Below are 15406 nucleotides of genomic sequence, written 5' to 3' on the forward strand. Positions count from 1 at the left end.
TTGCCGGCAACCCTAAGCACTAAGATGGTGAGGGAGAACCTCACATTTTGTAAATCGTGGTGCAACACAACGTTTGCAAATCGATAGATGTACATGTAGCTAATCTGCAAACCCAGAACAACAGAGCCTGTATGCTAAGGTGGTTAGGGTGCCATATCAAAATCCCAAAAGTTCTAGGTTCGAATCACTCTTGCCATGAAATTCACATGCAAATTGATCCTAAGCAGGAAGTAGTCCTACTGGGTTAACTGGAGCTTTCTCCCCACTAAATATGCTTATTCTGTCATTTTGGTGACTGCAGGCTAGTCATTATTTCTTAGCTTAATTAGTTCACAGATTTGGTGCAGGGATAAAGGTGGGACCATCTTTATCACCTTATAGGAAGGTGAAAAAAAACAAGCAAAAGTTAACAAATGATAAAATACAAGTTTCAGAGGGTAGGCATATTGGTCTGTAGTTGAAGAGTTAGATTCAAGTCCAGTAATACCTTAGACACCAATAACATTTTTGGGTGATGAGGTTTTGAAAGTAAAAGTTCCCTTGGTCAGAGATGACAAATACTAGTTGGGGAGCCATAAGTGTGTGGGAGGGAAACAATACTGTGTCCCATCTTAAAAATCTCTGGCTGTGTGCTGAATTGCTATATCACCAGCATTTGGAAGCACTGAGTTGCTCCAGACAATTCAAAACGCACCAGAATGATTCAGAAGCACAAGGCAGAACTGAAAATGGGACAAAGAAGTTTTTATAAAAAGCAGCAGAGCCTCACTATGCTGACAGAATGCAAGTGGCTTTGGCTGCAATCTGCTAGCAGCTGGAAGCCATACTGGTTGTGTCCAAATTGACACAAAAATTCCCTTAGCAACTCACTGCTCAACTGGATTATAAGGACTATTTGAAAAGGGCCATATGACTTATTTGTACTTCTACCTCACTTATCTTACCCCAGATCATGTCAGTTATTATTAAAAAGTAAGTTCCTATACAGTTGGTGGACTTTGGTTTGCCAAATTATATTAAACTCATCAATTCTGTAAGCCACATGACATAACAGAATTTGGAGGAAAACAGAAATCCTGAGAATTCTTGCAGATATTGACTTAGCCGTAAGATTTAGTGCCATGGACATTTCTACTGCGTTTATTTACAAGTTTTATAGATACATGAAGGTATAGATGTGAACAAGGCAGCACATTTTAAGCAAAGAAATACCTTGGTAGTATAGCAATAGTTTGTTCTCTAGTTTCTAGGTATTTGAACCATCACACCTAGATATTTCTTTTCTTTAAATTTTATGACTTGCTTCACTGGTCAGGATGAAGTTACTAATTGGAAAGGCAAAGTGCCATTTTCCCATTTGCAATCACAACTGCTGAAAAATTATCCAGAATTTAATAATTAGGCAGGCGGCTGCAAAGGAACGGTAGTTTTGGCTTGCAAAGTAAATACATCTAACTTTCAAAAGTTAATGAAAATTATCAATGGAATGAATAACATGTGTTTACAAATTTAACTTTTCATCAACACATTATTTTATGAGGTGCTATAATTTCCTTAATTGAAATAGATTTTTTTTACACAGGGTGATTTTTAAATGGGGACTTTGAAAAATGATGAAAAAGTAAGAGAGAGAAATTGGCAGCGCCCTTTATTTTAGTTGGATCCTAGTGTGAACAGGCTTTTATCATTCTCAGTCCAGACTCTAGGAAGTGTGCATGGGAGGATGGGCCTTAATTTGGCTATGAGTGTACATTCTTAGTTGCCTTCTAATTGACACAGCCATGGCTCTGGTCAGCTGAATTTATATTTAAAAAATAACCAAGTTAATTTAGTTGTTTCAGTGGCTATAGCTCTGTGTTCCAATTACATTAACTAAATCCTATCTATCCCTAATCCACTGTACCCTTACATAAGAGTACCTGTCAGAACCCCTCCAGGACTGGACTTTGAATAGGTGCCTCGCTTGAAGATGGGGTGAAAGAAACTTTTAAAAAACTTTTTCTGTCTCTCAGATGGGGCTGAAAGTAGAAAATTGGAGGTACAGTGTCAGTCACTTCCTTAGTGGTACTCCGTATGGGCCTGTAGGATTGCCAACCTCCAGGTGGAGACTAAAATTACTACTGATCTCCAGATGACAGACATCTGTTCCCCTGGAGAAGATGGCTGCTTTGGAGAGTGGATTTTATGACATTCCACATTGCTGAGGTCCCTCTTCCTCAAATTCCACCCTTTCCAAGCTCCACCCCCCCCCCCCATCTGCTGGATTTTACCAACTTGGAGTTGGCAAGTATACTATACCAGCTTACTCTCGCTCCTGTCTGAGGGAGAGTAGGAGAGCCTGGGAACTTATTTTTCCACCAATAAAATCTGGGGTGGGAATCTATCAGACTTCCCTTCCATGGGACTCTCCTAATAGAATGCTCAGAATATTTGTTTGGCTACCAAAATAAATCCCAAGCCTAATAACAGTCCCTCTCTTCTTTCAGTTATTTATTTACTAAGGGGAAAGGAAGGAAACAGAGGGGGGAGGGCAATGCACCAAGTGAAAGATGTAGATGGTGCTGATAATAGTAATATGAACACCAGATGTAAATGTGGGTATAAGAGGCCGGCTACTTCTGATGGAATACTCAACTCTTGAGATGACCTCAACCGAAAGCCTGGTCGAACATCTCTGTCTTGCAGGCCCTGCAGAACTGATTAAGGTCCCTCAGGACACTGGTGTCAACTGAAAGAGAGTTCCACCAGGCTGGAGCCAGGGCTGAAAAAATCCTGATTCTGGCTGATGCCAACTAGATATCCTTCAGGTCAGAGACCACCAGCAAATTACTATAGGACCGTGGTGGCGAACCTTTTGCACTCCAGACGTTATGGACTACAATTCCCATCAGCCCCTGCCAGCATGGCCAATTGGCCATTACTATAGGGATCAGAGCACTTCCAGATCTATGGACTATATTTCATCAGGCTCCCCGCCAGCATGGCCACCACAGCCTGCAGGGGGCTGATGGGAATTGTAGTCCATAACATCTGGAGTGCAAAAGGTTTGCCACCACTGCTATAGGATGATCAGAGTGTCCTCGATGGGCAATATGAGGGAATGCGATTTCAAAGATACAAGGGTGCCAGACCGTTCAAGGCCTTAAGATTATTAAGATATTGAGAAAACCAGAGAATCCTCGGTGGGTGATACAGGGGGATGCGGTTTCAAAAATATGAGGGTCCCAGATTGCTCAAGGCCTTAAAGATATTAAAATGTTGAGGAAACAATCAAATATTGTATATGCTTATTTTAGATTTTATTGCTGCCAGATCAGGTCCAGAAGGAATCACACATTTCCCATTTATTCAAGCTACTCCCATAGCTATTACAGTTCAGCACAGCACGTGGCGTTACATTTCTGAAATCAGGTTAACCCTGAAAGCATAGTCTTGCATGTTCCCATGACTCAGGTTGCAGCCAAATGATAGGCAGTTAGGGCATGGAAGCAGAGTAATTCCCATGGTGGGGTCAAGAAACTGACCCCTTTGGACTCTGGCTAATTCACACAGCAACCACCTGAGCTGGAAGCAAGGCTGCTCTGGGATCATGTCATAGACACAGCCCTCAATTTATGACCTGGATTATGTTGGTTATCCTAAACGAAATAATCTGCAAATGATTTCACCTTGGACAGAGTTAGGTTTGATGGCCTTTGTTCCTATCTAGCTCTGTAATGTACAACATATGAGTTTAAACCATAACATGCACCATTCTGAGAGTCATAAGTCATATATTTTTTATTTGAAATGTTTAAACAAGAAACGATGTATAATCTTTCAGTCTGATCTGTTCACTCTAACTTCCCCTTTCTACTCTTTGTAACAGTTCCTTCTCTCTAGTGCATCATTTCCAATTCATGAAGCAGAAGCAAAGGATTTACGAGAGCAGGTTTCTGGCATTTGCCTACTTGAAGGTGGAAGATAGAGAAAAGGGATAGAGAACCGTTTGATGTCTCTGTCTGTTCCAAATAACACAATTGCTAATTCCTGGGGCCTCTGCCCTTTGAGTGTGTAGGAACCAGAGCCTTTGAGTTTATCTGTAACTTATCTGTCACCCGCCATGTTTGATATTTCCAGCTCTGCTTTCAATTATCAGTCATCAGAAAGAGCTCTCAGTAATTTCAAGAGGAAACTCCTGGAACCTTTGACCTGCTCTTGTCAGATAACTGAAAGTATTTACTGAAGATAAACTATCATTTCATTGAGTTCAAGAAGAACACATGGGCACTTTGTTCTGTCAGTTTACAGTAACCTCCATCACTTGGAGGTGGTTGGTACTGGTCGGTTTAGTTTTCTCCCTTAGCAAAGAATGTAGCAACATTTGCACAAGGAACATCCTACGGTCACATAATTGAGAAGATCAGTACATTATAACATTACAGTACATTATATTCTTATATTAAAAGACAAGAATATATGAGAAGGGTTGGAGAGTTATTCATGTGAAAAAATTTGAGCTGTCTCATTCCCTTTTCCTCCCTGCTCATTTCCTTCTCTCAGAGTTTTGTACTCTTGCATAGTTTTAGTGAGGAGACACAGGAGTCTTTGTCATTCCAGAAAAAAGTTACTTAGTCTAATGGTTAGGACTGAATTAAGTTCCTTACTGCTAGAATATTTTGTAGTTATATGTTAGCTGAAGTCAGTGACCATACGGCCAGTAGAGACCTGTCCGCCATTAATGTTTTCTTGTCTAGTTCTGTTGTTTTCATCAGATCTTTTAAAGAAAAGTTTTCTGTAGGAAGTTAACCCTATCCATAAGAATATAAGCAGAGCCCTGCTTGTTCAAGCCAAAAGTTCACGTAGTCCAGTATTCAGTTGTTACATAGGGCTGGTTTTGACTGATTGACTGAATAGAAGGCAATACAAAGCTGTGCTACATGTCGTATCCATGTGGATCTGAGTACATGGAGGTGTGCGGAAACAGGGCTTTGCTTTAATCGCCCATTTCTTCGTCTCCGCGTAGAGTCTTTCTGCGCATGCTCGCGCAGATGTGGTTCCGTCAATTTCAAAATTTAAAAAATCCCACCCCAGCACAATGCAGCAGCCAATCAGGATAGCCCCTGAGCGGATCGTGTGTTTGATCTGCTGACAGTGGGGACTCCTGCGTGGCTGTGGCATTTCTGGGGAAAAGGGGGCAGAAGCTGCAGTGGGGACCATGAAACCGTGCTCAAAAGATCCCGAATCTAACCAAACCGGTTTGAATCTACTTTCATGTTTGAAGTGGGGAATCAACCTTAAGATCTCCTTCAGTTTTCCAACAGGATGCAACTATTACCTTTGTTGCTGTTAATAAGTGCCAACATAGTTTATTAAGCTCCTTTGGAAAATTTTCAGGCAAAATGCCTAATAGCATAGTTTTAGCAGTAAAAGGAAATTTTAATTCAAGTATTTTTTTGCATTTTCATAAGGGTTTTGTTTCAATTTGTTCACTGTTAGCAATTTAACCACAGCAGCCAGGCAACAATTCAGACCTCTATCGCATCACCAAGAGACTTGGATAAGAAAACATAGAGTTGGGTATTGTTAGCATACTGATGTCAGCCAACCTAAAAGTATGAATGATTTGCCCTAAAGTCTTTACATAGAAATTACAAACAATGGGAAATGGTTTTGTGCTCGTAGCATAGGTCCCACTATTTGTTTCAAAACAACCTTAATGCTGAAAGAAATATTCAAGATCTTCCAGGAATTTATGCCTGAGTTTGGATCAGACATATGCAGCAAGCACCACTCACTCAAGTATAAGAGAGGGAGAGAGAGAGAGAGAGCATGAAGGCAATTTCAGCTGATTCTTTCCCCATCCCTAGGGTTGCCAACTTCCAGGTGGTGGCTTGAAGTGACAGAGATGTGTTTACCGGGTGAAAATGGATGATTTGGAAGGTGGACTCTGTAGCATTATACTGCATTGGAGTTTCCTCTTCTCACCAAACTCTGATTCCAGACCTTTATTGACCCATTCATTTTCATTTTGTTTTCACAGTTGAAAGAGACAAAGACTTTTCCCACCAAAGAGTTTCCTCTTCTCACCAAACTCTGCCCTTCTCAGGCTCCATCCCCACAAATCACCAAGTATTCCCTAACCCAGAGCTTGCAATCCTACCTGTGCCATAAGACATATTGTTTCTGAAGGTTTCCTTGAACCTTAGCAGCAGCTTTTCAGAAGGTTGCTCTGGGTGAGTGGCCAAAAACACTTACTGCAAACTCAGTCCATTTGTGGAAACTTGAATTTGACCTAATGTAATGTTACATTATTATTTCAGATGGGAGAGGCCAGCATGTCTTCCTCATCTTTGTCAAACCCAGGTCCATTCTGCACAGCACAAATAAGATGTCTTGAAGACACAAAAAAGACATTTTGGAGAGGAACTCCCCACAGCTTTTCCCCCAAGACTTCTTCAGGATGCCCTAGTTTAGCCTAAGCTGTCTTATTTTGAAGGCGGTAAAAGATTGACCTTTTCCCCTCAAGTTGTCTGCAACACATCTCCTGCCTCGCTGTGTGGAGTTCAGGAGCGCATGAGGCATCTTATTTTTCTTGCCCAACCATTAAGCTCTCTGGTCAGTTTCTCCTCCGCTTGCAGTCAACATTTTGTGTGCTGCTGGAGGAATTCTCCCTGCCTCCATTTGCTGAAGGCTGTCCCTGCATTTTTTGCTCTGCAGGCTCTGATCCTGGGTACCTTTTCACCCACAAGGTACATACTTGTGCTCATCCCATCCCGCTGATTTCAGCAATATGAAGTTTTCCTATTTTTAAATTTGTTTTGATGAGGTGCCTGTGATGAAATGCAGACATGCTGCTCAGAGGACTGGTCTATCTCCTATTGAAAAGCATTGGGACCATGGAGGACAGGTCTACCGTATACTTCTCAATGCTCATGCAGAATAATGTACTTTCAGTTCACTTTCACAATTGTTTGCAAGTGGATTTTGCTATTCCGCACAATAAAATCCAGCTGCAAAGTGCATTGAAAATGGATTGAGTGCATTATTCTGCATGTGTGGAAGGGGCCTGAAATTCTCATAGCTTATCTGCATTTCTTTGCAAACATACTTTGAATTTTTATAAAAAATAGGAAAGCTATATATTGCTAGAATCAGTAGAATGAGCTGAGTACAACTATATACTCTTTGGGCTGAAAAGGCACCCAGGATTGAAGCCTGCAGAGCAAACATCCTGGGGCAGCCTTCAGCAAATGGAGGCTAGGAGAATCCTTTCAGCAGCTCACAAAATGCCGGGTGCAAGCTGAGGAGGAAACTGATCAGAGAATTTAACAGTCAGATGGGGAAAAGCTTTTCTCCTCTGCTGCCTATGTGAACAAAATAAATGAGAGGCAGCTTTCTGAAAGACATCCCCAGGATGTTTTATTTGGGCTGTCTGGAAAAAAAAGTTGTTGCTTTTTAAAACATCTCCCCTAGATGTTGCCTTTGTGCTGTGCAGAATGGACCCCAGTTTTCCATAATACCGTTCAAGACAATCTGCAAATAAGTCTTTGTTATGCTAAGCTGGGCTTAATTCTTCTCACATTACATCATTCTTACATTAACTTGTTACATGAAAACAAAGTCTTAACCATTTCTGGATCTTCTTTCTACTCGTTGCCTTCTGAAACTTTCAGGAAGGGCTTTTCCATCTGATTCCAGACCTTTATTGACCCATTCATTTTCATTTTGTTTTCACAGTTGAAAGAGACAAAGACTTTTCCCACCAAAGACGCCATTACAAAGAATTTCGGTTTGACTTGACACAGATCCCTCATGGAGAGGCAGTGACGGCAGCTGAATTTCGGATTTACAAGGATCGAAGTTACAGTCGATTTGAGAACGAAAGTATTAAGATCAGCATTTATCAGATTATCAAGGAGTACCCAAACAGGTGCTTTTCTTTTTTTGTTTTTTGTTGTTGTATTTCTCTTTTTATTTCCTAGGGAAAGAGGTCTCAGGGCTATGATTATAATGTGAGGGTGCAAGAAAGACCATGTGTTGAGAAATCTTTTTTAAAGACAGACTGGGAAATGGAAAGAAGATGTCCCAGAGCTTAAGAATCAGAATTTAACAAAGTGCATGACCACTTTGGGACAATTTGGTTCTTTAAATTATGCAGATCAAGTGCTTCATTAGATTTGATGCTGAAGATCCATCACTAGTTTTTGTCATAGGCCGTTTCCGCACGGAGGCGGAAGGGGTCGGGTCGGCGTAATCCACGCCGGCCCGACCCCTCTGGGACTGTTTGCATGGACGGTCCCAGAATCGGCCAAGATGACGGCACAGAGCTGCGCTGTCATCAGAGCGACTCACCAGTCCTGCGGCCCTCCAGCACGTCGCCGAGGCCAGGGGACATGCCCCTCTGCCCTGGGCGACCGCTGTTCTGCTCCCCAGGTGGTTGTTTAGGTGCCTGCACCCGGCCAAAGTAGAATGTAAGACTCACTGATTCAGTTAACAGTTCAATACTTAAAGCTTTAATTGTAACAATGTTGACAGACCCTGACTCCTCCCGGGTCTAACTAAATAAAGGTTACTTTGTTGCAGAAACTTTCTGGAGTCTGGAATTTATTGTAAACACTGTGAGACTATAACATCTATACTGTGAATCTATAAAATCTTTGACTGTTTAGCTTTAAATACTTTGAGGAGTCTATAATAACATCTTGGACTGTCTAACACAATTTACTGTTGCTGTCACCCAGCTTCGTTGGCACTCTAACTGCTGCTGTCCACTGGCTTCCGTTGGCCCCCTAACTTTGCCCAGTCTGTAACCAGGTTGCTTTGAATTGGTAATAACTCCACCGGCAGAACACCAGCCTTAGGGCTTGTAAAGGGACAGAACTAAATTCGGTTTCCCTCCACACTGGAATACTGCTTACCAAAACATAGCTAAACCCGCATATACTAACTGTAGGGGAAACTAAAGGAAATAAACAAAAGGCTCAATGGTGGGGCATGACGCGCTCCGGCCTAAAACTTATCTGGAAGTTTTGTACCTTTATCAACTTCCGTTGCATTATACTATGTAACTATTCTTACTGCCTTTCTCTTAATAACTATCTATCCCTAATACATAATATCAACTATATCACTAAAACTGTAAACTTCTATCCTAACTATAACTATCAAACTAACAAATCACCAGATTGCAGAATTCAAACTGCTTGTGGTTCCACTTTCGAAGTTCGGCTTGTTCAGGAACTCTGAATAAAAGAAGAATCTCCATCTTCATTCTTAAAATCAGGGTTAAAAGTCATTAGAGTAGCAAAAAAAAATAGATGTTTTTCCACAAAGACATTTATCCACCGCTACAAAGAGAGGAGTCTCTCCCTTTCATGTTTGTCTGTTGCAACACTGTAGGGGTCCTGAAGCTTTCCAGGAAGGTTCTATTTCTAGAGTATGTTTGTTGACTACAGGTTGGAGCTGCCGCCGTGATCATGTAAGGGAAGGCGAAAGCCATCTCAATCTTTCTCCTGGAAAGCTGAACTGTTGAAGCTTATCAATTTCCAGCAAAGATCTCTTCTTCACCTAAGTTTACCTTTAGTTGTCTTTGTGTTTTAACACTTGGCGACTCTGTGAGTCCCCATCCTGGAACTACTTCTACCACAAGGTCCAGTATGGCCAGAACCCTCCATTTGGAGGAATTCTTTTTTTTTCTGGCGCTTCTTGTGATGCTGGATCCTCTGATTGTTGACTTTGCTTGCAACCAGCTTTGCAACTTACTAGATAAAACCACACATAATGTTGCTAAAGAAGTTTGCCTTTTCTCTCTCCTGAGTCTCCTCCATCTTTGTCACTTGATATTCAAGGCTTCTGATGCGTCATTCATGCGGCTCCTAGGAGGGACATGTCGTAGCGGCTTTTAGCTGACCTTTCCAAAAGCGGTGAAAATATGTTTGTAAAATCTCCTACAACTAGCCAATATTTCTTTAACTTCTTGTGCAAAATAATTTCCAAATTGATTGAAAAAATCTAGGAGGTCTTGCCAGCCTCACCAGAGCATCCCGAAAGCTTTTATGCGATATATTCACCTGCTCTTGTAAACCTGCTGACATTTTGGTGAGTGGGCTTTTTTTATTTCCTAGCATTTGCTGTAAGAAATAAGAGCCTTCGTTGAAATTGAGTAGGAGTTTCTTCTCTTTCTTGCATTGCCGGTGCTCCTAGCAAAGAAGACTTCAAGCTTCCCCACCTATGCCCGGCTTCTTTAGGGCTTATAGGAACCAATCTCTCTCTTCTGCCAGTGCTCCTAGCAAAGAAGACTTCAACTTTCCCTGCCCAGCTTCTTTTCGGGGCTTATAGGAACCAATCTTCATTACCTATTTAGTAAGGCAGACTTTCTTTTTTGTTCCTTTTACTGCAAAGGCTCCCTGCCTTGGCTTCTCACCGAGCTAGAAACTTTCAAATTGGCCTTTTTGGAAACTGGAAACTTATTCAAGTTAGACTCGCAAGTTTAAGGACTGTTCTGCTCCCCAGGTGGATTTGTTTAGAGTTGCCTGCACCCAGCCAAAGCAAGAATGTAAAGGAACTCCACTGATTCAGTTAACAGTTCAATACTTTAAAGCTTTTAATTGTAACCAATGTTGACAGACCCTGACTCCTCCCGTGGGGTCTAACTAAATAAAGGTTTCCACTTTGTTGCAGAAACTTTTCTGGAGTCTCGGAATTTATTGTAAAACACTGGCTGAGACTATAACATCTATACTGTGAATCTATGGAAATTCCTTTGCTGACTGTTTAACTTAAATACTGAGAGTCTATAACATCTTGGACTGTCTAACTTGTTGCTGTCACCCAGCTTCCGTTGGCACCTAACTGCTGCTGTCACCCAGCTTCCGTTGGCCCCTAACTGCCAAATCAGACAGGTTGCTGGGTAATAACTGCCGTAGAACACCAGCCCTAGGGCTTCTTAAAGGGACAGAACTAAATTCGGTTCCCTCCCACTGAATACTGTACAAAACATAGCTAAACCCATACTAACTGTGGGGAAACTAAAGGGGAAATAAACAAAGGCTCTGTGGGGGCATGACAACCGCTCCAGGGTCGCAGGGCAAAGGGGGCGTGTCCCCTGGCCTTGGCGACGTGCCGGAGGGCCGCAGGACTGGTGAGTCGCCCGGTTGGGGGGGGGAGGTGCCTGGAAGCCGCTGCTGTTCGCATGGCAGCAGCTCCAAGCTGGCGTTTCCAGTAAACCTCGCTTGCCAAGCGAGGTTTGGAAACGCCGGCTTCGCGCAGGTCAGGCGGCTCGAGGGCGGCGCGGCTGCGCAGCAGCTGCGCCCCCTATGCGAATGGCTCCCTGGGGATGGCGTTTTTGCCGTCCCCATGGCGCCATTAACCGCCCGTGCGGAAAGGGCCATAGATTTTGAAAGGCAAATAACAGCCGTAAGGAATTCTCGTTCACAGAATTTCACCAACAGAAACTAACTCATACCACCAGTAAGCTGCTTTTTTCTCCTGCAAGGGAGAAAAAATGGGTGTCCTTTTTTGTGTGTCTATGTTTATCTCCCAGGGCTATTAACAGCACTGGAGTATATGTGTCTGTTGATTTCAACTGGCAAAACTTTACAAGGGTTCAACACCTTCTCCCCTTCCAATTGCTCTGGGGTCTAGCATAGACATTTTTCACTAGGAAAATCTCTAAGAATGTCTCAGTAATGTTGATATTTCCCATCTCCCCTATCTAGGTTCCCAAATTATAGCTCAAGACAGTGTGTAGTAGGTTAAGTCATTACAGGAACTGGTTGATAATGATCATAAAAAGACTGTACTGAGAGGGAAGAAACGCACAAAAAGCTATCAGAGTATTCAGTGCGTATACCAATGGGAATAATGCATGTGTCCAAATGAGTTTTGAGCTACAAGATTATTTTTTTAATCAAGGAGAGGGCATAATAGGACTGCAGCACAAATACATTCTCATCCTCAACCTCTGTTTATTATGCTTTATTTTTCACCAATTTTAAATTAAATGAAATTTTAAATTACTCATCAATTTTGAATTAAAATCCTTTGGTCTTAACCTAAATCACTCTATTTTTATAAGGGAATAATATCTTTTGTCTGTCCTGATTCTTTTGCCCATCAATTTCATTAGGTAAACCCTCAAAGATGAGTGGAGAATGAGTTACATCTGCCCTCCCCTCTCCATACTGTGCACAGTTGTGTAAGCCTCTGTTATATCCCCCTTACCATATGTTTTTTCCTAACTGTAAAAGCCTCATACACTTCAGTCTTTTTTGTAGGGCAGATCCTCCAACTCTTTGATAATTTTTTTTTGTATTCTACTGCTCATTAGCTGAAGGCCAATCAACAATATAGAACAGTGGTGGCGAACCTATGGCACGGGTGCCAGAGGTGGCACTCAGAGCCTTCTCTGTGAGCACACGTGCACAAAGTTCATCATGTGGGGGGCAGAAAATTGCCCCCCCAGACACACACATCTAGGCTGGCCTGGGCCGCTGGGCACAACGTGTAGGTAACCCTGTTAAGTGCTGTTAAACCCCGCTGATTTTCATGGGAAGAACTAAAGCGCAATCCTTTACCTGGGAGTAAGCCCAGTTGTTGGCAATGGGGCTTGCTTTTAAACCCTCCTAGGGTTGTGATTCACCCATTCAAAGCATTGCACAGTTGCTTCAAAGCAAAGCCACCGACAACCACCAAGCTTACTCCCGAGTAATGCGTGCCTTGGAGCCAACCATTTTTCTAAACTAAAACCTCAGTATTCAGATTAAATTGCCTTGTTGGCACTTTGCGATAAATAAGTGGGTTTTGGGTTGCAATTTGGGCACTTGGTCTTGAAAAGGTTCGCCATCACTGATATAGAAGCATGATTCTAAATCATGGTTCACCCCTCTGTCATGGCTGAAGAGATCTAGTCATAATATTAAGAAAAGATGGAAGACATTGTAGATTCATTTTGGTTGTTGAACAAACTTCAGAAAAGGAATGCAGAATGTTCCACAGTTAGGATGCCTTAAGCACAGGAGTCAAACTCGCGGCCCCCCAGATATTATGGACTACAGTTCTCATCATCCCCTGCCAGCATGATGAGGGCTTATGGCATCCCTGTTGCATAGATGGTCTCTTTATCTTTCTTTCTTTATCAGAAACATTTCCTGTCGTTTTATAATCATGGGCTCATTCCGCGCATGCAGAATAATGCACTTTCAAACTGCTTTCAGTGCTCTTTGAAGCTGTGCGGAATGGCAAAATCCACTTGCAAACAGTTGTGAAAGTGGTTTGAAAATGCATTATTTTGCGTGTGCGGAAGGGGCCATGCATTTTGAAGTTTGTGCAATATGCCATAGATATCTTCTTTGTTAAGTTACTTTTAGTTGCATGATCATGGCTGCATCACATTGCCACTACAATAAGGTTGCCCCTTGAGGACCATGTCACTTGCAACTTATTAGGTGGTTGTATACACATTGGTGTAGTTTTACAAAATAATTATAAAGTCCAGTTCCATGACCATTTTCACGACCATAAGAAAAGGAAGCATGTGGTATACAGAAAGTATGAAAGGAATATGAACAGGGCAAATTTAAATAAAATGCATTGCAGCAAAAAGTGCTGGCATAGATTCACCTAGATGTTTTGTGAAATGATTGTCTTTTTTGACATCAAGCATTGAAGCAGGTTCAGAAAGCTGACATGAAGTCACAGCTGTGAGTCTTATCCACCAAAGGTCTTTGGGTAATGCACATCTGGCAATTTTTTTTCAAAAAATGACCTTACCTGTGAATTTTCCTTTAAGATTCTTAATTGGACAGATGGAGGGACATCTTTCAGGTTACTTGGTTCATGTCTGTTTTTTCATATTAATAAATTACAATCCTTAACCACGGTCAGATATTTTCATACTTACTGAAGTTCATGAGAGTTTAGCAGTTGATGGTTACTTGACAAAATCTGGTGACAACTTGCAACCCACTGGTTGCCAGTCTAGAGACAACAGCTGGAGCTGGAGCAGTATGAATGGCAGCAGAACTTGCTGATGGGCCAGTGAGGGGATGTTGACACAGGCAGTGTCCATCTGACACTTTCTCTTTTCTTGAGATGATGCTCCAGGGAAACAAGTGCACAGTGGGACTTTGCTCAGCTTCAGAAGGTGTAAAATCTGAAAAGTCATGTTTGGGGGATGGGGGAGATATATTGAAAGAAAACCCCCATCTCAGCAATATGCCATTTGATCCTCTGTAAGATTTCTTGAGCTTTCATAGCTCCTTTCAATAGTTTCCGAGGGGTTTTAGGTAGGCTTTTCCATTTCCTGTTGCTCAGTCTTGCAGTGTTCCCTTGTTTGCTTCCTTCCTTCTTCCTTTCCAATTGCTTTCCAATCACTTCTCTAGTAGATTGCAATCACTTCTCTAGTGGATTGCTTTCCAATCACTTCTCTAGTAGATCTGGACATCTGATAATAGGCAGTTTAGAGTGTTAACAATGGATTTCCTCATCACCTCAGGTTTCCCTCAGGGTATTCTTGACAACTAATCCAGTGTGTAAGCCAAATGTAGGGTTGCCATCCTCCATGTGTGGGCTGAAGATGTCCTGGAATTACAACTGATATCCAGGATACATAAATATATGCTGCTTCATACCGAAAACATTCAAACTCTTAGCCCTGATATCTAACTTCTTCTGTGAAGGGTTGTTTTATATGAAATTATCAGTTTCATTCTGCAGTGGTACAGTTCAGACACAAGTTTAGCACTTCAACAAGAACTAGGCCTCATCCTGTAAGATTGTGCAAGAACTTTTAAAAAAGGGTACAAGCTCAGAACTAGACGTGTATGTCCATTGCAATAAATGGAATTCAGCATATTGGCAGTTATTTGCCCCTATCAGAGAGGCTTTTGTGGATGGCAGGGAAAGTTTTGATTGAACACAATAGCCCTTTTCATATACTATAAACCCTGTATTGGGAGCCTATTAACTAAGCATTGATCCTTCTGATATGCATGGTTACCATGCTGTGTGAACAGGACGTACATGTATATTTTCCAAGTGCATACAGATCTAGTGCACGTGAACTGATCCCTGAATTTTCTAAGGTTCACAACATGATACCCAAATATGAGGATGGCTATGAGTAGCATGTGCTCCTGTTATGTATGGCTGGTAGGCTCCCAGTATGTGTGATTTTAATGTGTGAAAAAGGGCTCCATTCTTCTATACACTGTGTGTGCAGTTTTATGCAAGGCCTGATCCATGTCCTCAGAAAGTGCCCTAGCTTATTCACACAGAACCTGGCAAGTTTGAAAATAGCATATAGATTTGGATTCAGAACAGAGCAGTGGTTCCTAATGCCAGCATGTCTGTTTTCAGCCTCTACCTAGAGTCTTTTTCTCCTAGTGGTTGGAAGGTTGAACAACCCATCTCTTGTACTGCTGTC

General features: G+C 42.0%; 1 protein-coding gene across 2 annotated transcripts in view; it reads left to right on the forward strand.

Annotated features, from left to right (window-relative positions):
* The window catches only part of BMP5 (bone morphogenetic protein 5), a 70323-nt gene that overhangs the window by 20271 nt on the left and 34646 nt on the right, over window positions 1-15406 (forward strand). For both annotated transcript variants that reach the window (XM_048496963.1, XM_048496972.1), the window contains exon 2: window positions 7720-7912. In XM_048496963.1, the coding sequence (XP_048352920.1) occupies window positions 7720-7912 (193 nt within the window). The remainder of the gene's footprint in view (window positions 1-7719; window positions 7913-15406) is intronic.

Source organism: Sphaerodactylus townsendi, linkage group LG01 (assembly GCF_021028975.2).
Source record: "Sphaerodactylus townsendi isolate TG3544 linkage group LG01, MPM_Stown_v2.3, whole genome shotgun sequence".
NCBI classification, from domain to species: domain Eukaryota; kingdom Metazoa; phylum Chordata; class Lepidosauria; order Squamata; family Sphaerodactylidae; genus Sphaerodactylus; species Sphaerodactylus townsendi.